Genomic DNA, 25,718 nt, shown 5'->3' on the forward strand with positions numbered 1-25,718 from the left:
AAAAAAAAGCAAGTCGATACGTGCAAATGATTTAACAAGCTTAATCCCCATCCCAATATAGTCTTAGGCCGCCAGATACCATGCCTAGTCATTGAGTGGATATTTTGCAGTGGGTCTTCTTGTTGTCTAGTTCAGGATATAACTCGTTTCTTAAAGTTTGCCCAATAGATGGATTGAATAAAACACACGAAATGTTCGACGATCTCAATCATACTCCTCGACTCCTGGGCTGTTTTCTTAATATGTATGCTGCAACTCCATGCAGTCACATCATGCAACATCAAGAAGAGTTTCACAGATGATAGAAGATCTTCAATATTATCCCACTTTGATAGAGCAATTACGGGATGTCGCTCATGACATTCTCACAAATCCTGTGTCCATTTTCCCCGGAGTACTTGACCAAGTACTGTAGTTTTGAAAGTTACTGAAGCAAGTCCGCTAGAATTCACAGTTACTCTTTTTGGTGATGATAGTTGCAGGTTGCTTTTGCTGCAAAGGTAATCTCCCAGGGGCTGTAACGTCTGAAAAAGTAAATTCAATGCTGGCTTGAGCCATCCCAGCTTGTCTTGGGCATGGCATCATATATACACAGGAGCCGTTATAATTCTCCTAAGACCATCAAGTACGTCCTCTTTTCTTTACTAATAGTGGTGGGTCCCAAACGGTGAAGAAACGACTCTGTGCATAGCAACCTACCAAAGTACAACCAAAGAACTCTTGATCTTCAGAATGACAGTTCCGCTCACAGAGAAGGGCCAGCAATTGCTCGGCGTCCTGTGGATGGAAGTCGTCCTTTCGTTTTGCTTTATCAGTCTCCGGTTGTATACGCGCAAATTCATTGGTGGCGCGCCAGGTGTAGATGATTATCTTTTGATACTTAGCTGGGTAAGCTACAGGATACAGGACTTCTATATTGCAGACCTAATGATTTCGTCTAGGCTTTAATGACAGCTTTCGCGGCATGCATTTCACGCTCAGTATCATATGGCATGGGAACACACGCGTCAGCATTGACTCTTACGGATAATTCTCATGGCATATTATGGCTTCTAATAGGCCAGTTCATCATCGCAGTTGCTATGGGAATAAGCAAGTGCGCTGTAGCGGTATTTTTACTACGGATTGTCAACCAAACTTGGTGAGTTGCACTCGTTTACGATGAATCAACACAGGACGAGGACTGACTGAGCATCAGGCATAAAATATTGCTCTACTTTTGGATCCTGACTATCCTGGTATTGAGTTTCCTGCTAGCAATCGCTGTGTTTGCGCAATGTACTCCAGTTCAGTCTATCTGGGATCCTACAGTTAAGGGTACCTGTACGCTGAGTCTGACTGTCATTGCAAAAGTTATGTGCTGTAGGTTTTTTCGTCAACAGTAATCATATCAGTAGAAAAGCTAACACTTCCTGCAAGCTTGGTCTGCAGCAATGGACTTCTTCCTTGCGGGATTTCCTTGGGTCGTCATCTGGGGTCTCAATATGAAGCAAAAAGAAAAGATCACCATTTGTGTTTCTTTGAGTTTGGGTATTATGTGAGTTTTGGTCAAAGTTTCCTCGCGACATTTGTATTAACCTTCAATTAGTGCTGGTGTATGTGGTGTAGTCCGCACTACAACCTTGGATGCTCTTATGGAGACTGATGACTATCTTTGTGAGTATCTTCTTCCACATTCAAATCTAGACGAACTCTATTTATCGATGCTAATTGCCTCTGCAGATGCCGTTAGTGATTCCGTCATGTGGACCATGTCCGAGCTTTGTGCCACTGTTATCTGCGTCACTATTCCTGCCCTTCGACCCCTCTACAACCGGATTACAGGAGGCAGTTCAACAGGCGGACCTTATCAAAACTACGATTTAGACAACCAGAAGTCTGGCGCTGGCGCCGGCGCTGGCGAATATAATCTGAAATCTTTGAAACGTGGCAACAAGGAGGCAACTCATTACGACGTTGAAGTAACTCGAGGAGGCATAGACAATGACACTGATAGCGATACTTGCATTCTCGCACCACCAACAGCAGATGATTTGAAAGAAGGTGGAATTCAGCGCCACCGTGAGGTTACAGTTACATATGAAGATGGGATGAGTGCGACTAGCGGTAAGCAACATGTCTAGACGAGCAATTGGATAGTTACTGCTTTGGAATGATATTGTTTGGATATGGGAAAGATACCAATTTGTGATTAGTACGATCGAGTTAAGGGACGGCTTTTGATTCTCAGACTGAATTAGTATGATGTACATCAGCTCCAAAAGATCCTGTAAGCTTTTGGTGTTTATGATAGGGTTCGTAAAAGTATTTGAAGGGGCTCAAGGCCAATTGTTTTCATCAATTTGTATAGAACCTTAATAGCCAGATGAAATTTGCTTCAATTTCCGAGATAAGGATGTTTTAAAAATTGTCCAATTTTTAATCAACAATGTATGCTCTTTGAAAGTACTCGAAAGTGTATGTAAAGGCGTGTCCGCTACATCTACTGAAAACAACACAGGCGCGCTCAATTATTTCTCAGCCGCGAACTTTCAATCACTCCTCACCACAGCTCGTGGCTATCTAGCAGAAACAGCCTCAAAAGTGACACAACTCGACGACGATCTTTTTCTCAGGGTATTTGAATATGGATCTGAGACAAATAAGGTTTTTTTGGCAACCGATTGTGCTCGACATAATAGTGAGATAAAGATCACCGCTGTGCAAGTACTTACATATATGTTCGTACTCTTATGTAATACTAATGCAAGTCAACTTGATCCGAGACTATGAGCTTTTTGTAGCTCTAGACTATCAAACCTCAAGAACGCCTCTCCTCATACTATCGTAAAGAGTCTAAGCGAATATTGGAAAGAATCGACATTGCTTGAGAATCTAGGCCTATTCCAACGAAATATCCAATGCAATCTATTCACCAAAATACGAACATTCGCGTGAGTGTCAGCTAAGACCGAAATCGATGGAATATTGTCGTTTAAATTCCAAATAGTATTTAGAAGACTAATGTTCCTTCACCTGGGGTTGTCAAAACAATAGATAGTGTAGTCTAGTTTATTCAAATATGCATTCTTTCTTTTTACGATCTTGAGAAGGGTTCAAAGTTTGCTAAAAGTGCTTGAGTATCTCTTCAGATCTTTAACTTCTTCTTTGATCGCGAGCTCGCTCATAATTTCCTCACTCCCACCCCCTGCGAGTATTAGCATGATTACCACCCAAAAAGGAATAACAAGTCTGATGTTCTGGCCAGACAATCAGTACTCACCAACTGCCATAACTCTCACATCCCTTGAGATGGCCTCGATTCTATAGACACCATCAGTAGGCTATTACCCTTGCGTATTTGAGCCAACCTACCTTCCACCTTTCCCACCTCGAGCATAGCCCAATCCACCCATGATTTGTTGAGCCTCCCTTACACATTTCTCGAGGCACCTCGTACTTACAACTTTCAACATAGCCGTCATACCTCCAATCCTCACATCGTATTCTGCGCCATTCTTCCTACTCAACTCAATCAACCAAGTCAACTGCTCTAGAAATGCTTGCGCGGGTTCGATCATTCTTCCCATCTTCACGAATTTCGCTCGAATCACCGGATTCTCAATCAATTTCTTTCCAAATGTCTCACGCGTACAAGCATGTTTCCATGCATCTTCAGCACATACTCTACTCAATCGAATGGCCGATGAGGCAATGCTTTTGCGCTCAGCATTGAAATTGGACATGATGACTTCAAATCCGCAATTTTCTTTGTGTAGAAGGTTCTCAATGGGGACTTTAACATCATCAAAAGTAATAAATGTGCTGCCGGATGCTCCGACTCCCGAATTATGCATTGTCCTTCGAGAGACTCCGTCAGCTTTCAACGGGATGATAAGAAGCGATATACCAGTTGCCCCTGAGCCTCCGGTGCGAGCTGCCGTGGTGACATAATCCGCCCAAATAGCGTTTGTGATCCATTTCTTTGAGCCATTGACGATATAATGGTCGCCGCTCCGTACAGCAGTGGTTTTGATATTTGCTACGTCAGATCCAGCATCAGGTTCCGTGATGCCAAGACAAAATCTTATGCTGCCGTTTGCAACACCAGGTAGAAATTTAGCTTTTTGTTCTTCCGTCCCAAAATTGACTATTGGGGGTACTCCAATTCCATTGCCTCCGCCAAGACCCCATAGCACACCAGTATATGCCTAAATCGCGTCAGTGTGAAGACAGCTCAGAAACCGAAGCGCGATCTTACGACACGCGACAACTCATCCGTAATAATCAAAGTGTGCCACGAGTCCCACTCCTCAGGCTTAATATCTCCCGGTAGTTTTACATCCGACAGTCCCGTGCTTAAAGCGAGATATCCTAATTCCGCATGTCGTCGCCATGCCTGCTAGATTCGTTAGTGGAATCACAAAGTCACGGGGACGGCACGTGCCGAATCTGGTACTTTGCCTGCCGATTCCCAATCGAAGGCATACGGCAAGATTTCTTCATCGACATATTTGCGCACTGCAGCGCGAAGTTTGCGATGTGAACTAGTGTAATGGGGTGACACGTTTCGGGAAAACCACAGTGGCTCGGCATATGGAGTTGGACAGCCAAATGGCTCATGTACGCTGTCTTCAGATGGTGATGAGGGGCGTTTTGCAGTTGTGAATGGACTAGACATTGTATGGATTTATCAACAGCGCTGAGTAATATATAATGTGTGGTCGAGAAGATGAATAGGTATGGCTCTTCTGAAACAAACGAAGTGCTAATATTCAATATAATGAGACTTCTTTTTGAACCTCGGCATGTCTGTCGTGATCTGCATGATGACCCGTGAATAATAACCCTCGTAAATATCACATTGTGCGTTTGAAAAAAAAAAAAAACGATTTATCTTTCTTCACCAATCGTCAATATCAATACTGTGCGACTGAATAAAATAATCGTAAGGGACTTTGCCGGTCTATATGACGGATGCCCTCTTTAATTCGGGAAGCATCGTCGGTCTTAGGCCGTATAAGCTTATTCGTCTTAAGAGGCTCACATCCGATCAGTTCTCTGCTTAGTTTTGGGTATGACAGTAAGTCTAAGTGCACTTCGAAATTTTAGATTATAACATCGCGTAGCAAATCGAATGCGAATGACAAAAAGGAGATCTGGATGACTCTTGGTTTCGAATGTGGCTGCATCAACCATCAATCCTTGAATGGTGTTGCCTGAAAAGCAAATATCATTGTCCTAAATCATCCCAAGTATCTCACGTAATTCTAAACTGCGCCGTATATCCCTAGTACTTGTACAGTCGTAACGTCATCATCTTATTCTTTTTGATGTCAATCGTTCATTACCTTGTAAAAGCCCATCCATCGAATGAACAAGAAAACGCCTCCCCAAATATAACCCAACCTCCCAAATCTCTTACAGTTCTTTACAAGTCTTCCCTGGATCTATTCCCCGAGTCCCGCATGACCTACCCCGTCAATAAGTCTTTCAATCTACCCACTTGCTCTTCCAAGAACCCTTGGTTCCAAGTCGAAGCTTTTAAATGGCCGCTTCTTTTAAACGCTATCAGATCTCTCCTCAGTTTCTTGGATAGTTGTATTAAATCCTCATTTCCCCCCAGTAGGTCTCTGTTGCATTTGTCTTCAAAATTCATGAGTAATGGGAATGACGATCTAAACAGGGCGGTGAAAACGCTTATGAGGAGGTTAAGAACGTGTTTTTGACGAGATGCAGCCGTTGATGACGTTCCCGAGGATCCTTTGAAATATTAGTACCTCTTTAAGCAGAATATATTGAAAATCATATCATGAAAGGACACGCACGAGAACTGTTCTGCTCACTCAAACTTATGACATGGCTCGCTTTCAAACTTTGCAATCGGGTAAGTAACCAGAGTACTAGTGCCACAGGAACAACCGCGTCCTTCGGTAATTGTCCAGAGGCTTTGAAGACTAGACGTTGAAGTTCATCGTAAACAAGCTTTTCGATGTGGCGGAGAAGATTAAAGAGTTTTGTCTCGAGCTGTGCTCGTAGTACGGGATATCGAGCAGCCTCATCTTGCTGGCTTGTAGGCGTTGTAATTCTCAATCCTTTGCAGAGCATGTAGCTAAATGCTATGAGCTTGGTTGTATTCTCTACTAGATCTGCCTTCTCTTATTTAGTGACACGTGGAATAAATCGATGCATTGAATTGGATTATCAAACTTACATGAGGCAGCTTTTCCTTAACATACACAACTCCGAACAGAAAAGAGGTGGAATTAACGTTGTCAATTTTGTTCCCATCAGTGTAATTCATGACCCATTCTTCGAGCTCTTTAGATGAGAAGAGTCTCTGATTGAGAACAGTTATGATATCTGACTGATCCGGAACTCTGGTATTAAGCCTAGTCATTCGACGAACTTCTTTTAGTAAATTCTCAGCTAAGAACGACGATTGTATCTCGATAACATCGAGATACAAAGGGAAAGAGGCAGGGCCTTTTCCGTCAATCTTGATAGTTTTCTGTTGACCTTCTACGCTTGAGAAATCAACATCGAAATCTGTTATCAGTGGGAGTAGTTTGCTAGAGTAGACTGTGAGATCAGTATCTTGGACCTTTCAAGAAAGTAGAATACTCACATTCACTTATTGAGAGTTCAACAAATGGAGATTCTCTTGTACATAAAGATGCCGCAGACTCCAAACTACTAGCACGTCGAGTGCATAACATACAAGGCTCATTTGTCCCGCACTACGTTTGTCAGTTGAAAGACCCAACGCAGCGTTTAGACCAACTTACAGTTCGTTTTCTGAATTTGCATTGAATGCAAGCACCAACGCTTCTCACCGCTTCCACTTTCTTCTTCCCTTGTGGTGTAAAGGCACTCCGAGCTTTGCGCTTCGGTTGCTGACTCATATTGACCTCGAAAACCGAGCTCAAAGATTCTTGTGATGCTATGGGTTGCGATCCTGCCCAGGAAATTGATGGAGTCCTTAAATCTAGCTTGAACACATTCGATTGTGGTGTATTTGGTGCTCGTGCCTGTTCATTTTGAGAAGGTCTCCGTTTCTTGCGGGAATACTCTATATTTTCACCGTTATCATCTTCACAATACTTCTCTTCGATTGGGTATTGATTTAGCGATTCTTCTGAGACTTCACGATACTCTGTGGTCATTTGTCCGTAAATTCCACCAAGTGATCTGGGCAAAAACTGCTCTTGGCCGTCGGCTTCAGTACTGGTTGACCCAGAGCTAGGTTGCAAACGTTGAAATGATTCGTAATTTGATGTGATACCGACAAACTCATGCTGGGATGAATATGGTTGTTCTCCAAGCATCTGAGAAATCAATAACATTTCAGGGCCGAGGTAGAAGTCCGTAGATGAGACATGATTAAAGTCTAGAGACTCATTGATATCATTTTGATAGTCATCAAAACTCGAAGAATAGAGCTCGTTGCTCATATCATCGTAATACGATGATGATCTACTGGAAGCCGCCATAGCATCAACTATCACATCAACTGTTAGCAACAGACTCCGATAGAATATAATGAGAATAACACAAACCACTATGCACTTGATATCATCACCGCACCACGAAGTGGCAATTCGAGGAAAGCGAGAATTCTAAGGGAAGTCAAGACGCGATGGACATTCGTATGATGTTTTAAATAGTCCTATACACAGGTGGGAAGCTTCTGTGCATAGAAGAAATCATATATGAGAACATTTGGTGAAATCTGATGTACATAGAGCCATTGTAGGCCCCCACAATTGATGTTTTATATCTTGGCTTACATTCACCTGTATGAAAGCCATGTGGGAAGTTTTCTTGTTCCTGCATTGGATGTTACAATGACGAGAAAGAACAAGGTACCATCTGACTTTCATGACGACAACGAGGTAATGTGACTGGATACGTCTGCAGCAGCTGTGGCATATAGAAGGTTTCTGGAATATGGCTTGCCTAACGTAACCATAACTACCCTGTTTAGCACATGGCTCATTTCCTATCATGGAACACCGCAACCTCCATCGAAGTTTTCTATCCTTGTAAACTCATGGTTTTACGAATTGTGCCTCAGCCTCGCGTGTAAACTTTTATTTGGGGGCTGAAAATATAAGCATGCCGTGCGGAGTAAGCTGCATAAATACTTGCATACACGTTTTCTGCGAAGCTTTTTGGTGGTAGAACAATCTCAATTGGGCAAGTGATCGTGGAATTTCCAAAAATATAAGAGTTCTACTTTGTCCGTTTTGATTCTTGTGCTTTTAGGGTCCGTTTACGGTTATCGTGACATGTAGATGAAACACACCGTTATTGTGGCGAGTCGTTTCAAGGAATTAAAAGCACTTGTTTTCTGTATCCAATCTTATTCTTGGCTATCTTCGTTTCTTCATTAATTTCATCCAATCTTTACTTGCCAATTGTTTTATACCTGCACCATTATCCATTTTTAGATTCCCCTTTTCAATCATTTCGACCAATCTTACCACTTTTTCTTAGTCATACATAATTCTCCTAAGTTTGCGGAATTTTCATCATGAGTGAAATGTAACCGACTTCAATGTTGCCAAATATACCACCCAGAGATGCCACTTTGTCAAAAGGTTTCAGTGCGGTCATCCGCGCTATAATATGAGTCAATCTGGTAGCTGCTTCCGGCAAAGGTCGATATTTGAATTGGCGCTGTTACCGTTACTTGGAACTGGAAAAATCTGCTGTGTATATCTTTATTGTTCGCCGATTGAAACGACTATTTCGAGTCTTGCGGTATCGCCATAAACCTCCCTGGGGGCTGTGAGAATATCTTCACTTCTACCACCAGCAACAACTATAGTACTTATCACCAATGCTACCATCATAACACTTTTACTAAAGCTACTAGTCGCCGGAAGTATTTTCACGGTCTCGCCAGGAGGAAGATTGAGCTTTCACGTAGTGTTACGGGCAGTACCAAATACTAAGAAAGCGTGTAATCAACTATGAAGGACAAGTATGAGAAAATGAAGGCGCGGACGATTCTAATCATTATCAAATCCGGTCCTGCTATAACAATCAGAACGGTCTCCAAACATAGTGGCTCTCCATCTGATCCAAGTATAGGGACTTTTTAGCTCGCCATTTTGGAGTGAAAGATTATACTCCACAGAATGTAGGGGTGCAAATAATCAATCAAAGATGGAAATATTTATTATGGTAATTGAACCAGTTGATACCTACCAGCAACTACTTAAAGAATCGCTAAATGGTTTCGAGCGACTCTAACAAGATGCTATAATCTCATCATGGAGATTTGGACATTATCTGCAAAGTTTAAGATACTAATTTGAACTCGTCGTGGGTTCCGGATGCCTTTATTAGGAAAGAGCCCGCTGGATATCTGAGCCAGTAAAGGTTCGTGGTCCGGTAACATCTACAACTTTGAAATGTTCCAATGCGATCTTGACATCATAAGGTTTAGTCAGATATAATCAATCTTCTTCTAATGAATTTACTGGCCACACACACTTATGCGTCATAATGTTGAGGAAGTTGCGATCGACTTCGCGAGATATGTGAAGGTTGATATAATGTAACGATGTATAACTATTAATAGACAAAATTCATCTGCATATACATAGACGGCGCGAGAAACATAAGGTGATGTAAGAATCTATGAATAACTTTGAAGAGAAAGAAAAAGCTGCTTTGCCTGGTTGTGAGGATAAAAGTGGTTCACCAGGCTCACCGGTCATTTCGCTTACATAATCAACCTCTTATCCCACTGGTGAACAAACTGATTTATCAATCGTCGATAATTCTTCCACCGGCTTCAATCCTTCAAGATTGTTCCTGCAACAAGCCTCAAAATCTCAGTGCAATGACATCCTCGGGCTCAGAGCCATACATTGTACAATGGCTGCTCGATACAAGACTCCTGTGGCCTGTTCACCGCAAAGATAAGCCCAGAGAGGAGGTTGCAGAACTGAGGACTGCTGTGTGTATAACGTCTACTAGCTGCTCTACTTGTCTGAATTGACAGATGATGTTAGGCTTCTCGTGCTTTGGCTCTACTCTCTGAATCCGAGCAAGAATCAGTCCTTAAATATTATCACGTCAAAGATGCAAAAATGAGCTTAGCATCCCATCTCCTCAAGCACCTTGTTATTGCAAAATATTGCAATGTACCTTGGTCGAAGACTACAATTTCGCGTGAATCAAATGGAAAGCCTTGTTATATTTCGGTCGCAGATCAACCTCGAATCGAATTCAATGTAAGTCATCAGGCCGGACTTGTAACATTAATAGCTGTGGTTGGGGGCGATGGAACAATAAATGTGGGAACGGACATCGTGTGCGCCAACGAACGAATATCGCATGACTATAAATATATAGAGAAGAGCGGGTTATTTGAATGGATTGATATGCACGGAGAAGTGTTCGCAGATTCGGAGGTCAATCATATGAAGCTTTCAACACTTGGACTCGACGAAGTTGCGCCCGGTAAAAAGCTCCATGGATATGGCAACGATGCGCTCTCTAGATGCCAATGGAGAAACAGACAATTGGATCTGGTCATTACAGACAGTGAGGGGAAGACTGAACAATTGAGGATTGATAGTAACAAGGTCGTCGATGCGAAGATCAGACGGTTCTATGCCATGTGGTGTTTGCGAGAGACCTATGTCAAAATGACTGGAGAAGCTTTGCTTGCGTCATGGCTTAAAGACTTGGAGATTTGCGATGCTCGAAGTCCAACTGCGTCTGAGGTACATGATCTGAATTCTCTCGAGAACGGGGAAACAATTGACAGTTATCGCATTGTATTCAAGGGCCGCGAAGTTACAAACGTGCACATGGAATTGGTTGCATTAGGTCCGCATTATATGGTGGGTGGTGCTGTTAGGGTGACCGAGAACGATAAGAAGTTAGGATTGGGCCCGTGGAAAGAGCTTGATCTTGAAAAAGATGTACTAGAGGTTGCGGAGTCTAAGTCCTAAACGGCCTTGTCCGCCCCATGTACCACGACATCTTGATTCGGACCACGCCAACAATTTTTGTGACAATTTTGATGGGGGTTTGAATCCATGAACCAACCTACTGCCAGAATTGGAAGCGGCGTATCATTTTCATGCATTCGATTTTGGCAGTAGAAGTCCACGACCATTGGGAAACTTTCATACACGCGTCTTCTCTTCTTTTTGCTTGTCGAATAACCATTCAAGGACTGTCCCCGATCTTTCCCGTTCAAATTTTCTATAGAAACTTTCGGTGGTAAATTATTCTATTCATGATTCATGTGCGTGCGTCACTCAAGCCTATTGTTAATATTCAAGTCAATAAGGCGTAGAGTGCGCGACGGTCGTCTGTCCTAGGATAACTATGTCAACTCCTAACTTCTTACATAAACAACAAATCCACACACATAATAGATATGTACCACTTAATCACAGTTTTTCCAAGTGCAACTAACTTCTGAGCATGTACTAACAGTATTTGGGTACTTATTTCTTAATGAGCGAACGGTGCGCAGGTAATATTATTCATCTTGTACTATTAGCTGGCCACCGTATCTCCAATGAGAAGACATACGAAAGCAATGACTGAAATAGTATAGTTTGTTGATGAATGGAGTTCGTACTATCAGGTATCTCTTTCATTTTCCCGCGTTTGGGAAGTTTTCTAAATCACATCTTGCCACATATTTATACGACGTGTTACTTGGTCTCCGCCACTCGTCCCATTGATATGAGACACTTCTGTTTCTTTAGATTTGAGTTCTAATTGGACTACAGTACGATCATCAGAAGTCCACACACAGTTCATGTCTGCAGTTCAAAAATTGGAATTATTAGAAATTTGAACCCTCCTTGAGTTCCCCTTTGTTTTTAGGTACATCCAATTCATTCAGTGTGGACTACTAGACACCTTGGTTTAAATAACATTTTGCTTCGGAAAACTGAATGGGGCTGTTATGTGGAAGGTTATGGTAAATCATAATGTGGTGAAGTCAAAACGTGAGCATCTAGTGATGCCGAATGCAATTATACTTCCACAAACTCCAAGCCAAATAAAAACATCCTAGATCCAAAATTGAGATGAACTCAGAGAGACTATATAGTAGGTGCGCAGAACTCCTCGTCATTTTGTCTCATCTGATCATAATACCTTGCCGGCATTGCTTCTCTGTATGCAGGCGGTGGAGCGTCGTTTTGTTCAAAGTGTCTAGCGGTAGACCCCGTGGCGACTTGATCTTGCCTGGCAATATAGGGATCGCCATTTTGTTTTTGATTGGTATAGGGAACTATTCGATCTTGGTTTGAGATGTAATAGACGGAGTCTTGATCATTATTGGACGATCTCAGCCAATTGTGTGGATTCGTGCATTGAGGATCCAGTGTTGAAAATGACGAAACGTGAGTCAGTGGCGTTTGTGATCTCGTCGAAGGGAATGATCTCTGATCTTCGGTATTATTTGTGATCATCAGATACAGGATATCAGTCTTCATCCCTATGCCTCTGATTCCCTTGATTAAACTTTGATCTTGTTTTCCAGGTCCATTTATCATCCCTCTCGCGGTTCCTACCAGACTTGTTCTTTCTCTTTCAGAGGGACCGTTCCTGCCACCGGCATCGCCAACCGCCCCAAGTGCTGTGCTTAGAAGTCCACCTCCTCTGGAAGTATCACTACTTGAGCTACCTCTGCGACGACGATCTCTTCTGTCTCTTTTGCGATCCTTTTTGTCTTCTCTGCGGGACTTTTTATCGTCTGGAATGCCAGTAAGTAGACTTTTTAGTCCATTACTATTGGCAGGGTTATTCGGATCAGCCCAACGACTGTTGAATGTTGGTAAAGGACTAGCCAAAGATGACTCGGGATTATTGTGCGCCTTTTCGTTTGTCAGTAGGTCTTTATCTATCAAAGAGATGAATCGCACATACGTATCGAGCCTGGGCTCTACGATCTCCATAATCCGCAATAAAGTGGCCGATTTTCTTTAAGCCGGTTTGTTGAGCACGCCTATCATCTTCGGGATAAATAAGGGAAGCAGATGGAGGAAGCTGAACTTCTCCTGGTACTCCATGTGGGTTTTGAGTCTGTTCAGGCTTAAAAGTTAAGACCATTGCAAAGAGGCCGTGCGGCAAGAAGAGATTTGTATTGGCTCGGTCCAAGAAAGAGGATGATCTAAGGAGAATCTCAACTGGCTGTTATCATCACCAAGTGCTTCGACTGCCTGCTTACTGTCTTTGGGTCTGATACCCTTTAGCTGCTCGTACTGCAATTGGAACAACCATAGACACAATCATCGGCGAAATACCGGGTGCAAATCCGACACCTTGAGCGGCCACATTCACGGCGTCGAGATAAGGAGATGCCTATACATGAGTAAGTATTCACGAATGACATTCACATGTTCCAACTTACTTTATGAGCTTCATTAAAATCATCGATGAAATTCAGAAACGTATCTTGATCTATGCCACAACCTGCTAGCTCTAGGGAGTACGCTCGGATGATACCACGACTTTGTGCTTCGGGCCTTCGTTGTGGAAGTATTACAGGACAAGAGAGCCCTCGAGCCGGCTGAATTCTTTGATCTGGCAGTTCGTGGGAGTAGAACGAAATATCTCTTTCGTATGCACTCCTCATTGGTTGTGCTCGAGGATTCATGGTTAAATATTTTCTGTAATTCTCATCTCTCTCTATGTCTGCACTTATGCGATCTGAAAGGGTGCTTTGATAGTCGGCGTAGGCTTGCAAGTCTTGGTATGCGTCTTCATCATTGCTATGTCGATTTGCTTTTGGCAAGGTGCGAAGTGGTACTATTGTAAGTCAGTATCGATACATAGGAACCTTGAAGATAGACAAACTTTGGGATGGAGCTATATAAGTTGAACCCCGATTTGCATCTTTCGTGTGGGATTTAAGACTCGGAGATTGATAGGTCGTCTTTGCTTCCATTGCGAGACCAATGCCTGAACTAATGAGTCCAGCGAGTTTCCCCATACTGTCCGGTTTCTGTTGGAATATTAAAAAAAAGATTTGTGCCGGTAAAGAGACAAAGAAGAAGAGGTGAGACTTGCTTCTGTGTTTAAAAGATGTACATCTTTACGACGAGAGGGATATAGAGAGAAGCTTTATAATGGAAGTCGTTGTGCGATTCAAGATTTCATTGCATTGAATCGCAGCGTAGTGTGATAAATGCCAAGACAAGAAGAAAAAGAAGTCGACCATTGAAGACGCGAAAACCTTTCCGTAACAAGTAGAAACATCTACATTTGGGTTAATTTAAGCAGATTTTATAGTTCCGCATGTAGATATCACTCGATGCGACAGCTACGAAATAAACTCTTGATTAGGAATGAAAGGCGTAATAAATTAATCATTACTACCGAGTTACCACGGTGGGAATTTTACGATGACGCTACTTACTGGTTACCCTTTTTGGTAATCGTCGCTTAAATGGCGGAGCACTCCGCCACATGATCGAGGTGACGGAATGTTTATCTTATAGTTCTCAAGTTTGAGTGTAGGATTTCTTCAGTGATCACATAAATTAGATAATGTAAAGTCATCAAGCAAAATCAGTTAGCTGGATCTCAATTGAACGGCGAAATGAGCAGTGAAACGGCAAAAGACACGTAGTATCATTCTCACATGGTGAACTTCATTTACTCAGTGATTTGGAGAACGATTAACTTTCGTTAAGAATACGAACAGCATATTACTCCAAGTGAAATCCAAAACTTGATGTTCTTTTATTGAATCTAACCTATGATATTGATATGATTCAATTAGCGATTGCTGTCACTCATCTCTTTTTCGAAATCGTCAAAATGAAAAGAAATAAGAATTTTATGCGAAACGGAAGAAATACGCTGTATAAGATTTTGTAAGCGAATCTGGCAGTACACTTATTAGAGATCCAGATCCGCCAATTTTCCGTCAACAACAGTCTATACAATCTTATGTATTTAACCTTGGTGTCGTTAAACCCGCAAGCAAATACAATGCGACTACCATAAATTCCTCAATAATTGCCACGAACAATCTTACTAACGCGGAGCCGTCAATTACAGAGAAGGATTTGATGGAAGTGAAAGCCGCCAAAACACTGTAAAACAATCTGACGGCCAAGAAGGGGTTGGCGATAACGACGGCCCAGAACACTCGGCTATGTCCAGTGGGGATTTTGCGATAATCCTTAAACGTGACAATAACGAGGGAAATCTGGATAATGTACGCTCCTACATAAATAGCGATTCCGATTTTGGTAAGATTTCTACCGGATGATATCTTGGACGATGTACCGTCAAACTCTCGAGTGCCGCCAACAATACAAAGAGCCAGAGCAATTATCGTGGGTATATGCATTAGTTGAATAGAACGACTTCGTAGAGATCTAGATGTTGAAGTACTTGGCTTGTAGTATCCGTCAATTTGCATCTCAAAGGGTGTTCCAGCTTTTGCATAACCAGATATTATATCAGTACTGTCATTGCTTGTTAGTTTAAACATTGCTATAAAAACCATTCAATGACCCTAACGTACGTCCTAGAAAGTAAACCATATGTAGCCATGAACAAAGGCGATATCCCAACAGACTGCAGAATAATCGACCATTTCGCATCACTGGTATTAGCAGGATTATGTATACTTCGAAGCTCAAACATTGCGCCGGCAATCCTGACGACAGAAAACAACCCGAGGTATACCCAACCAAGCTTCTTCTTGAAACCCTGTGAGAAGATCACAAAGATAGCTATTGGTAAGGCGATGGCATATGCAATAATTTCTGCGTATGCGATGCCCTTTTCAGTTGATACCATGATGGTTGAACTTTGAATGATTGCAAAGGGAGAAAGTTGGTACAAAAAAGATAGAAACAAAATTGCGTTAAAAAAAATGGGTGAATCTAAGAAATAAGTGTGCGACAGTCATCTCTTATATCGAACTTGGGTCTTTTCCGTAACAAACTTTCCGGATGACCGTCCAAGAATAACGGCCATCAAACGGCCGTTCCAATAGAGTAGAGCCACACACTGGTACGCATTCATCATCACTGTCGATACTGATAGCTTAAAAGACTGGGAGAGGTGTCAAAAAAGGAAAGTGATGAGTAGTATCTCCAGAATTGAACCTTTGGGAAAGCCATCGTTTTCTTACTCCTTCGTTGTCAGAATAGAGTGAGAGCAATCACTAATAAGAATATCAGGTTATGGGATTCATCCTATTAGTGCAATTGGAAGAATCAGGCTCGCTGATCTTTATGCAATTTCATCTAAAGGAAAAGTGTTATAGACGTCGCAAGATGCTGTAAGAAAGAAAGAAAGGAAAGATATTAGGATATCAAACATTATAATTCCGGGAATAGTTCGGGAGTTGCTGTCGAAAGTTAAGTACCTACTGGTGGTGTCACAAAGGGGCTGAGTAATCAATGCGCTACGCAGAGAATACCCGAAAGAGAAAAGCGTATGATGACAGAGCCTTATCCGTCTTACGAACAAGCAATCCTGCATTGCCGATCTCTCACACATATATGGCCATGTACAAAATTCTTACAATGTGGCTTAGTAAACTATGTGATCATGAATGCATGCTTCACACAAGCGATATGACAGTGTATGTACGTACCTACAGGTAACAATTTCAATTGATTCGTTCTCATGCTTTGGTGTAATCATCGTTTTTCTTAACATCCTTACGAAACACGGGTTAGCAGACTACTCATCATCTGCCCAATTGCTCTATAAGAGAGTGCTTAGATGCTCTAAGAACCCCAAATACTACCAACTACCTTAATCAAGTCACGAAATGGTTTATTGTGGTAAGCCAAGCAAAGCTTGCGCAGAGTGTAGGCTTCGGAGGACTAAGGTGAGTGAGTAGCTTCCCATAGGATCAATCTAGCTACTGACCCATCCAGTGTGACACTCTGACGCCATCTTGTTCACAATGTGTTCGCGCTGGCCGCAATTGCACAGGGTACAGAACCGAAGCAGACATGGTGTTTCGCGATCAAACGCAACACTACGCTAACAAACGACGAACTGAAAATGACACTCGACTAGTAGTATCTAAAAAGAGAAGCAAAAAATCAACTGATGCGCCAGAGACCCCTATAGATCCTCAATTGTCGTGCCATTCCAAGACGCAAATTGCCACGCAGATAATACCACTGGCACCAGGTCTTTCGACTTCTTCGGCTGAGCAGGCGACGTGTTATTTCTTTCGAAACTATGTTCTCGAAGATAATTCGACAAGTGGTAGCTTTCAGTATCTCCACGAAATATATGACAATGAACTCATTGGCCCTGCTTTGACTGATAGTATTGAATGTCTTGGCATGGTCGGTTTAGCAAACTTCTGGAAAGCTTCCGAATTTCAGTTTCACGCAAACAAAAAGTATAACTCTGCTCTAAGACTTGTCAGCTCGCGGCTGAGAAATGAAGATGAAGCACGAGCCGATCAAACCCTCGTGGCAGTAATACTTTTGGGGCTTTATGAAGTAATTCCAATGAACAGCTATAAAGGTTCACCGGCTAAACTGGCTAATAGATAAACACATGCGCTGGTTCCCAATCAATGCAATCTTGGACCAAACATGTAATTGGTGCCTCATCGTTGATGCAGCTTAAAGGAAAGCAATGTCTTGAAACTCCAATAGGCCGGCACATATTTGCTCATCTTAGGACTCAAGTAGTATGTTTACTGCCTCTTTTCAATGTGGCAATTATGTCTAATACTCTGTTTAGATCACGAACTGCATACAACGCCATGTTTCTATTCCGCCTTTCATTCGGGATTGGTCAAAGTATGCTTTGCAGTTTCAGTCGCCAAATGATGCCCACGCCACAAATCTGTCGGAACAAGTGATGGAATTTGGCGATCTCCGTGCTACAATGTCTTCTTTTCATGATTACAGAAACGCAGAAAAAATCATCAAAGCCGCCCTGGTGATTGATTCCAAGCTTGTAGAGTGGGCTTTCACTTGCCCGCCGGAGTGTATGTTTTATAGAACACTCACCTTAAGACAAAGGTCTGATGGCGTTTTTTCGGATCACTATCATATCTACGATAGTATCTGGGCGGCCGCACTCTGGAACCACTATCGATGTGTTCGGATTCTCGTCAATGAAGTTGTCTATGTTCAGCTCACTCACCTTAGAAATATTCAGCCTGAGTTATTCGATCTCGACCTGAGGAATCCTATCTTCTCTGATTCTCAATTAGAGATCTCGACCACAGCCGTCATTCAACTATCACATGATATATGTGCTAGCGTTCCTTTTATGCTTGGATATACGGATGGCGGAGAAGTGACATTAAATAGTGCTAAAGCCGTTAGCGGTAATCTTTTACTATGGCCTTTGTATACGGCAGCCTGTACGCCTCTTGTATCCGATATGATGTGTCACTGGGTAGCAGGGAGATTAAGAGTCATATCCGACATCATGGGAATTAAACAAGCTGCTCCATTGTCACATATTCTAACGAAAAGAAAGGATCTCTTAGCTTGGGAGCTTGAAGATATCAAGAAAGGGGCCGGACCAAACTATGAGGATTGGACACATGGACAGTTAATGGAGCTTACATGAGCTGAAATGACTTTCTCAATTGGTCGCAACAAATAATGGAGATTCAACTCACTAATTTTGGGAACTGTTTATATTTCCTAGTCACCTAAATTCTTCCTAGGTTCGTTATATCTTGCAGCACGCTAGAAGTCTCCGACAAATATGACCTACGTATAAATACATGTTAAGAAAATGATTAATACTTGATCTATATTGATCTGTATCAACTCCACTACTGAGTGATATAGACCGCCTTGCTGGATACTGGCAACAAGACTCGGCGGCGACAGCCCCATCTATGGATTGGAAATTACCTTCCAATTCCATAGCCCCTTTTGGACAGTCTTGATTTGGACTCGAAATGTCTTCTCCAATATCAAAGCACTTTACAAACATCTTTACCACGGGCTAGCTTTAGATAGCAGGCAGCAAAGATATCTCGCCTCTTCAGACCCGGGATGCTGGTCTCGGTGTATCATTTTGGCCCATATACATCTTCAGTGGCTCAACATGAGCTCATTCATACCTTCTACTTAGAAAATGAGCCTTGATCAGAAATCGATATGGATATATCAACAGGAAAACAACGAGACTACGATCGATGAACCCAACACTCGTGTTTGTGCAAAATAAATATCTTTTCCAAGGACACATCATTAACCTTGAACTCCCCCAAACAGATAAGATGCATTGTTACTAGAACCGATTCGCGAATCTTTGCGCTAGACTTTGAATGAAATATTCCATCCCATCATCCCACAGTATTCCAATCGCTTTAATTTCCAATCTGTGTTCATACACTATGATGATATTCCGTCCCAGCAGTCAGTCCCACAGTTTCATACTATCACACTAAAGATTAGTTTTCAGTTCCCACAAGAAACAACATATTTTTATGTGAATTAAAGCTTTCTCAAACAGATGAGGCCTTATAAGAGGAGTAAGTATTCTTACATATATTTCCCCCCTTTTCTGTGTTTTCTTTTCCCATCGCCATCCTTACCATCTCCCCTATGAAAGGAATAAAATTCGCTGCTCCGGCAATTGCTTTAATTCCCATGAAACCTCCCTGGAAAGTCTCTCTTCCCTTGGCGTACTCGCCCACGGCATAGAACTTCAGAAATAAGATCGAGCAGATAACCATCTCTAATGAAATCAGTAGATTGGGAATTCCATCCGTTAAATCCCGAGTGGTAAGTTTATTGGTCGGCGAAAGACGCGACGAGAGGAATGCAAAGACGATGGACTGCAGAAAGTTCAAAAACACAATTCCTTTGAATGCCATGAGTTTGTGGAGGGGTTTGCGAGCCGCTATTAGGGACTTTGTGGATTTGTAGAAGCGGAGAAGTGCCAGGATGGCAATGATGGTACCGCCTATGCGAAGGATTACACACTGACTTTTAGTGAGTTAATGATCTCGATGATGTAGTTTGATCTTCTGGAAACTTTTAGGATGAATAAAGGAGAACGTACCCAAATCCTAGTGAAGTAAATCTTAATCTCCGTCTCACAATATGTTCCCTTTGCCTCTGAGATCTCTTCTATGAGGAATACGATGAACATGATAGCTGGGAATTGGAAGATCTGGATGGCAGTTTTGCGAATTGGGGGAAGTTGTGATGCTTGTCCAGAGAAAGATTGTGCATGAGTTTCTTCAAGTGCGTAGGCATACAAGAGCTGGAAGAATGCGGCAAATGCAAAGGCCTCGTAGAGTTCATTGATTGGGGAAATATAAGCTGCGGCTTCTTCGAAATGTATGCAGAGGAACGAAATGGTTGCAAATACTGGAATCATGAAGATTATGCGGATGATTCTGGTGGGTGTGTTAGAATACTCTCGTCGATAGAATAGAACAGAGGGGTAAGGTATACTGTTTCTGTTCTCGGGGCATAGAATAATGTGTTGCATGGCGAAATATCAGAAAGATTGATAGGAGAAGCGAGAAGGCTAGACATGCTCCTGATAAAATTTGAATAAATTGATGGAAACTGAGATTATTGATCAATGGAACTTGAGCTATGGGTTCGTCTTAGTCCGTGAACTAAAAGATTGCTGCGGGGAATGAAGTCTTACGAGGATCATTTATGTTTTCCACGGGACAAGTGTGATTCTTGGAAGAATCTGAACTTCTCTTGCTTGAGACCAGAAAATGGACATTCCGAGCTTGTATAGGAAGGTATTGCATGATAAGCGCTAGAAGGGAAAGAAATGTTGTTCAAAGAATGAAGTCTTCAACGTGCAATACTACATACACACTGAGAAACGAGAGGTATAAACCAAAGAACAGCTAGAACGGTTGAGCTTGAAAGATTATGGGGAATATCCATATCCCATAAATTGGGAGGAAGTCTTTATATACATCTGAATTTCTCGACCTCCCACCCTCTCGCTACGGTGCCGAACCCAGATGATCTTCCATAATGAGAAATAAGAAAAGTACGAAGTCTCAAGAGGGAGGCACAGCCATGTCAGCGACAAGCCGTAACCTTAAATCTATCCACAAATCTAAGATATACGATATGTTGCTTCAAAAGGTAGCCAGCACGACGGGTCACGATAAGGGTCAACACCGACTCTCCGCTCCCAAACATGAAGCTTATAAGGATATCGAAGTCGAAGCTTACGTACTATGCACTATTCTCAAAGGAGAAAGCAGTGCGATGAATGATGATTGGTGAGATTGTGCCATTTGTGGGGGTGGCTAGGGTTAAACAATTGATGTCCCGGTACTTCGCATAATAAACTTTGCAGGACTCTCAGATTCAGGCTCTTGGTTTTCGCGCGTTTCTCGGTCGGATGAACGTTAGGCTTATTGTGCCTGAGATTTAAGGACAAATTTGTGGCTCGTGTGTGGCATTTCCAGGCCAAAACCACCAGCCACACAGTTCCACCCAATCATTGTAGTAGAAGCCAAGAGCCTGCAAAGTTTATTCTATGACCATAGTCGGCTCTTTAAGCGCCGACTAGTTCATACTTAGGGAAATTAGTAAGTTTACCTGAAAAGCAAACGTCCCTGCAAGTTGGCGCTTTTAGTGAGTGGTGGTCGCTGGTCGCTGGAGGAGCTGATTATTAGATACATACTCAGCCCTGTTTGATCATGTAGATCCCACTCTTCGAGTTCTGGTTGTAAGATACAACTATTGGTTCAAAATGGTATGCATGTAAGATCCGAATACAGGGTGTCTGTTGGTGTAATATAACTTTCTTGAAGTTTTCCAAGATACTGGTATTATCAATATCTCGTGCAACCTATGCTTGCTGACGATACCATCTTAGGTGGCTCACGAAGCTATCGATATACATTAGACATGACTATCGAGTTGTTTTCACCTGTGATCACTCGTCTAATTCAGCCATCCAATGGATACCAGGTCCCAGATTAAAAATTGCCCCAAATTAGCAAAAGATCTTGGAGGACAGATGGTTACTAGCTGGAGTAGGATGACCCGGCTGCATTTATTTTGCAATGAAAGTATGCAGGACACTTCATCATAGTACCCAAAATAGCGGTCCCACAGAGGCGAAGGATCAAACAAATCTGGTCTAGCAGCTGGGAAGAGAGATAAGACGCGATAAATGTTACGCGTAGAATGCCTACCAAGCGCTAGAGTCTGACATTACTGTCCTGCATACAAATAAGCTTTTTCAAAATCTTATCCCACCTCGCGTCTAGTTGAGCAGATTTAACCAGGGAACAAGTGTCTCTGTGTAAAGGCAATCAGCACACATTCTGTATGAATACCAATAATGAAATTCAGGAAGCAAGTCTCTGCACGGAAGGTTTTTCATCAAAATCTCATGCCTCCCCTTCCAAACTCACTGGCAGTTGATGTGAAGTCATATTCGTCATAACTATCCCGTCATCCTCGCCATAGGATCTACTCTACAACCCTACTTCAACCACGCTTCCAATACACTAAAAGTTGTTCCCTCGGAACCATATATCCTCTCCAATCTCAATCCCGCAGCTTCAATCAATTGTCTCCATTGATTTTCTGATCTTTCTTTTCCTGCGAAAAACATCATCGTGACATCCATCCAAGTCGCTTCAGCATCTAGCTCGTCCTGCAAGACCATTTCAGCAATAAGAAGCCGAGAGGTGGAATTCATGGCCTTAGCGATATTGGAAAGAATAGTAACACAATCTGCGTCTGGCCAGTCGTGAAAGCAGCGACGGATGTGGTAGATTAGTGCACCTTTGACTGGTTGTGGTGTGAAGAAGTCATAAGTCATCTTTTCGATTCCAGGAATGGGATCAGGGTTCTCCAACATGACTTCTTCTCTGTCTTGGAGAATTAATCGACCTTTAGTACCTTCAATGATATCCTTGATAGCGGTGATTGCTTGACCTTGACCACCTCCAATATCTACCAGTAGCACTGAATCGTCATTTATTTGCATCTTTCGATATTCGGAGAGCCATGGAAAGATACCATAGGATTGAACCATTTGCGAAGAAATTCGATTCATGCCCAAATTGAATATTCTTAGTCTTTCAGGATGAAGAGAGAGGTAATCCCACATGTTGAGACCATTAGTTCGATGAGCGAATGTATATGGATTGTTTTTGATCGAGTCTGGTACTTTGAATCCATTCTCTCTGAAGTATGGAGTTAGGGCATAACTACAAGGCGCGTATTCGTCATAACTTTACACTGTCAGAATCACATATCGTGCAATGGAGTTGGCTTTTGGAGGAGACAAACATTTGTTTGTATGATGCCCTCATATCCTCGAGCTGAAAGATTAGAGATTTGCCGTTTGATTGTACACCCGCGGACTATTCTCCTCAAAATAGATAGGAGTAACGGCTCGCATCATTCGAACTGTAGCATGCAAACGTTAGTTCAACTCACTCATTGTGTAATATTACTCTGTTCAGCCATACTTAACAGTGCCTCTTCCATATTAGTTTTTTCAGCCAATTCCGAAGCAGGCATTCCTTTTCCATCCAATGGCAACTTGTCGAAAACACCTGCTTCCAGCAATGCCCTCAAACATCCTGAGTGTATGAACTGTTGCATTTGAATCAGGTTAACTCATTACTCAATACACGTAAATACTACGTACCTCTTCGTAATGCGAAGCAATATTGTTGACTGGTCCATAAACATCACTTTTCATCTTCCTTGCAGCATTCATCAGTTCTACATGAGTCTTCGTCACAGTTTCAGCATTCAAGGTACTGCCGTGTACCGCATTCTCTTCACAGGCGGAAATGTGCTTCTCGACTGTAAGAGTGAGTTCTGCTAGAGATGCTTCTGATGGCATCATTCTGCTTCTTCGTCATTTCGAGATCCATTGTGGCTGTGAGGTTCTAGGGCTGTACTTCTCGTCTACCTTTAAGGTTACATGAGTGTCTAGATTTTATAAGACTGACGAGATGGTTCTTAGCGTGAGGTGATGTGGCATTTGGCGTGATGTCGAGTGTAACACGTCAGGTTTTCAGTACGGAGATATGATAGGGTACGCCGACCAACGCATTTAGCCAAATATGGTAAGAGAGGTAATGATTATCAGATTCCACTTTTTTTCACCTCACTTCGTTAATTCTAGTGTTGACGATAGACCTCATAGCAATGATAACCTTATCACATGACTTCGAAGTAGCGTCTACACATGTGTCATGCACTAAATTGGTGCGAAAGAAGACAGTTGATCACAGCAAAGAGCCACAGGTCAAAGTACCTTTTCATGCTTGTTCAAATTGATCTTTTGAATTCTATCTAAGCTCTTAGCTTGACGTTTAGTATACCCGTGCTGTCTATTCTCGTGGTTTATATATAGAAAGCGAGTTTCAAACCCTGATGAACTGAGAATAAGATACCCATGAATTGTTTGACAACGCGATGAATTGAACGTAGAAATTACCTTTAAGATAGTTCTAGTCTATATAAGGATCTTCCACATTATATTCTCTCTCTCCTCTTCTCCCCTTAATTTTGAACTCTAAGTAGCTGAAATGACTCGAGTTTGCTGCAGTCTCATCACACTCAAAACGATCAGCCGAAGCGTAGCCAGCTACAAACTTGGGTTCATTTTTGGTGAATGTATGGCCACTGGAAATCTCACTATCTTTCAGCAGTTTGTGACATGTCCTGAAACCTATGCAGAAAACTCCTTCAAATGAAAATTCTTACTTAACGAATCCTTCCTGCTCATGACCCGGAAATGTGTTGCATGGGTACTGTACAATATACATTTTACCTGCTTTGTTTACATTCTACAGGCGGTATTATTCTAGAGTTACATCACGACATACTGAAGTTTTGTCTTCCTCGTCTCGATCTCAAAAGTGTCATTCCAGATTCCGAATACTTTCAGGCAAAACTTTAGTTATGCCGAGAACGAGATGCAGCTGAACGAGATGCAGCTTAATGGGCCATAATTCTAAACCAGAAACTTGGAGGCGGAAAGCCTTTCAGATGTACCAACTGGGGTTCTTTTTGAAGTGAAGTGCGTGAGATCGATTATCAACTAGGCTGTACATAAGCTTTCTGTAATTATGGGTACACCAGGTAATTCTCAGATAATTCACTTTGTGGTTAGAGATTGTATCAGCTTCGCGATTACTCATTAGGATTCCAGAATTATTTGTCTGTTATAGAAATTATACTTGCATTGGTATCATTATAATGTAAACTAACATAATTCAAGTATAATTTTAGGGCTAGTATAAATTCAATGTAAACCTAAGCTTGGCTTACATATTTAGTGCAAAATGACTTGGGAATATCTTCAAATTTAAGTAAAAGTAAATAACTTACATCTTGGGAGTTTAAAAGCACGAGCACTGGCGTTAAAAGTTTATACCACTTCCGATTCGTAGTTGAATTCTAGTTCAGAATAATTGATCGACGTACTCAAAAGTAGATGCCTTTTACTGGCCTGCTCCTTTCATTGTGAGCATTGCATATCATTTGCAGTCTAATCACATACCTGTGAGTACATGGCTTAGATGCAGATGATTTGCAAATTGCCTGCAGGTTAAATGTTTTGATTTGAGGATTACCGATAGATCATCTGCGGATTGCTTATCAGATTCATTACCCGGCACATGGGTACCGTTGTGCAATTAATCTACAAGATGGAGTGGATGTAACACCAAAAAGGCAAAACTTACTTTACGGGCCATGATAGGGAGGGGTAAGAGGAGTAGGATTAAAGGAGGGGAGGTCTCGATTGGA

General features: G+C 42.1%; 9 protein-coding genes across 9 annotated transcripts; 3 read left to right on the forward strand and 6 right to left on the reverse strand.

Annotated features, from left to right (window-relative positions):
• Positions 1-732: 732 nt before the first annotated feature.
• On the forward strand, positions 733-2,123 carry EAF02_004064 (uncharacterized protein; the record flags this gene model as incomplete). The annotated part of the gene is made up of 6 exons (XM_038900112.1): positions 733-888; positions 942-1,141; positions 1,199-1,362; positions 1,420-1,537; positions 1,589-1,656; positions 1,723-2,123. 6 exons carry the CDS (start codon positions 733-735, stop codon positions 2,121-2,123), a joined length of 1,107 nt encoding a protein of 368 aa, XP_038759819.1.
• A 972-nt stretch (positions 2,124-3,095) lies between these two features.
• On the reverse strand, positions 3,096-4,660 carry EAF02_004065 (uncharacterized protein; the record flags this gene model as incomplete). The annotated part of the gene is made up of 5 exons (XM_038900113.1): positions 3,096-3,187; positions 3,263-3,303; positions 3,355-4,190; positions 4,241-4,378; positions 4,427-4,660. 5 exons carry the CDS (start codon positions 4,658-4,660, stop codon positions 3,096-3,098), a joined length of 1,341 nt encoding a protein of 446 aa, XP_038759820.1.
• Positions 4,661-5,452: 792 nt separating this feature from the next.
• Positions 5,453-7,472, reverse strand: EAF02_004066 (uncharacterized protein; the record flags this gene model as incomplete). Its single annotated transcript, XM_038900114.1, has 5 exons — positions 5,453-5,742; positions 5,808-6,132; positions 6,194-6,561; positions 6,608-6,719; positions 6,768-7,472. The coding sequence occupies 5 exons, from the start codon at positions 7,470-7,472 to the stop codon at positions 5,453-5,455; spliced, it is 1,800 nt and encodes a 599-aa protein (XP_038759821.1).
• Positions 7,473-9,835: 2,363 nt separating this feature from the next.
• Positions 9,836-10,955, forward strand: EAF02_004067 (uncharacterized protein; the record flags this gene model as incomplete). Its single annotated transcript, XM_038900115.1, has 2 exons — positions 9,836-9,952; positions 10,008-10,955. 2 exons carry the CDS (start codon positions 9,836-9,838, stop codon positions 10,953-10,955), a joined length of 1,065 nt encoding a protein of 354 aa, XP_038759822.1.
• Positions 10,956-12,068: 1,113 nt separating this feature from the next.
• Positions 12,069-13,963, reverse strand: EAF02_004068 (uncharacterized protein; the record flags this gene model as incomplete). Its single annotated transcript, XM_038900116.1, has 5 exons — positions 12,069-12,845; positions 12,898-13,141; positions 13,199-13,332; positions 13,382-13,779; positions 13,828-13,963. The coding sequence occupies 5 exons, from the start codon at positions 13,961-13,963 to the stop codon at positions 12,069-12,071; spliced, it is 1,689 nt and encodes a 562-aa protein (XP_038759823.1).
• A 960-nt stretch (positions 13,964-14,923) lies between these two features.
• Positions 14,924-15,786, reverse strand: EAF02_004069 (uncharacterized protein; the record flags this gene model as incomplete). The annotated part of the gene is made up of 2 exons (XM_038900117.1): positions 14,924-15,449; positions 15,509-15,786. The coding sequence occupies 2 exons, from the start codon at positions 15,784-15,786 to the stop codon at positions 14,924-14,926; spliced, it is 804 nt and encodes a 267-aa protein (XP_038759824.1).
• Positions 15,787-16,747: 961 nt separating this feature from the next.
• EAF02_004070 (uncharacterized protein) lies at positions 16,748-19,004 on the forward strand. Its single transcript, XM_038900118.1, has 4 exons — positions 16,748-16,831; positions 16,881-17,462; positions 17,513-17,656; positions 17,710-19,004. The coding sequence occupies exons 1-4, from the start codon at positions 16,772-16,774 to the stop codon at positions 18,550-18,552; spliced, it is 1,629 nt and encodes a 542-aa protein (XP_038759825.1). The 5' UTR covers positions 16,748-16,771; the 3' UTR covers positions 18,553-19,004.
• A 440-nt stretch (positions 19,005-19,444) lies between these two features.
• On the reverse strand, positions 19,445-20,422 carry EAF02_004071 (uncharacterized protein; the record flags this gene model as incomplete). The annotated part of the gene is made up of 3 exons (XM_038900119.1): positions 19,445-19,924; positions 20,005-20,344; positions 20,403-20,422. The coding sequence occupies 3 exons, from the start codon at positions 20,420-20,422 to the stop codon at positions 19,445-19,447; spliced, it is 840 nt and encodes a 279-aa protein (XP_038759826.1).
• Positions 20,423-22,422: 2,000 nt separating this feature from the next.
• On the reverse strand, positions 22,423-23,805 carry EAF02_004072 (uncharacterized protein; the record flags this gene model as incomplete). The annotated part of the gene is made up of 4 exons (XM_038900120.1): positions 22,423-23,179; positions 23,303-23,357; positions 23,420-23,546; positions 23,602-23,805. The coding sequence occupies 4 exons, from the start codon at positions 23,803-23,805 to the stop codon at positions 22,423-22,425; spliced, it is 1,143 nt and encodes a 380-aa protein (XP_038759827.1).
• Positions 23,806-25,718: the final 1,913 nt, after the last annotated feature.

The sequence above is a fragment of the Botrytis sinoallii genome (genome assembly GCF_014898435.1).
Source record: "Botrytis sinoallii strain Bc 23 chromosome Unknown BSIN_006, whole genome shotgun sequence".
Taxonomy (NCBI): domain Eukaryota; kingdom Fungi; phylum Ascomycota; class Leotiomycetes; order Helotiales; family Sclerotiniaceae; genus Botrytis; species Botrytis sinoallii.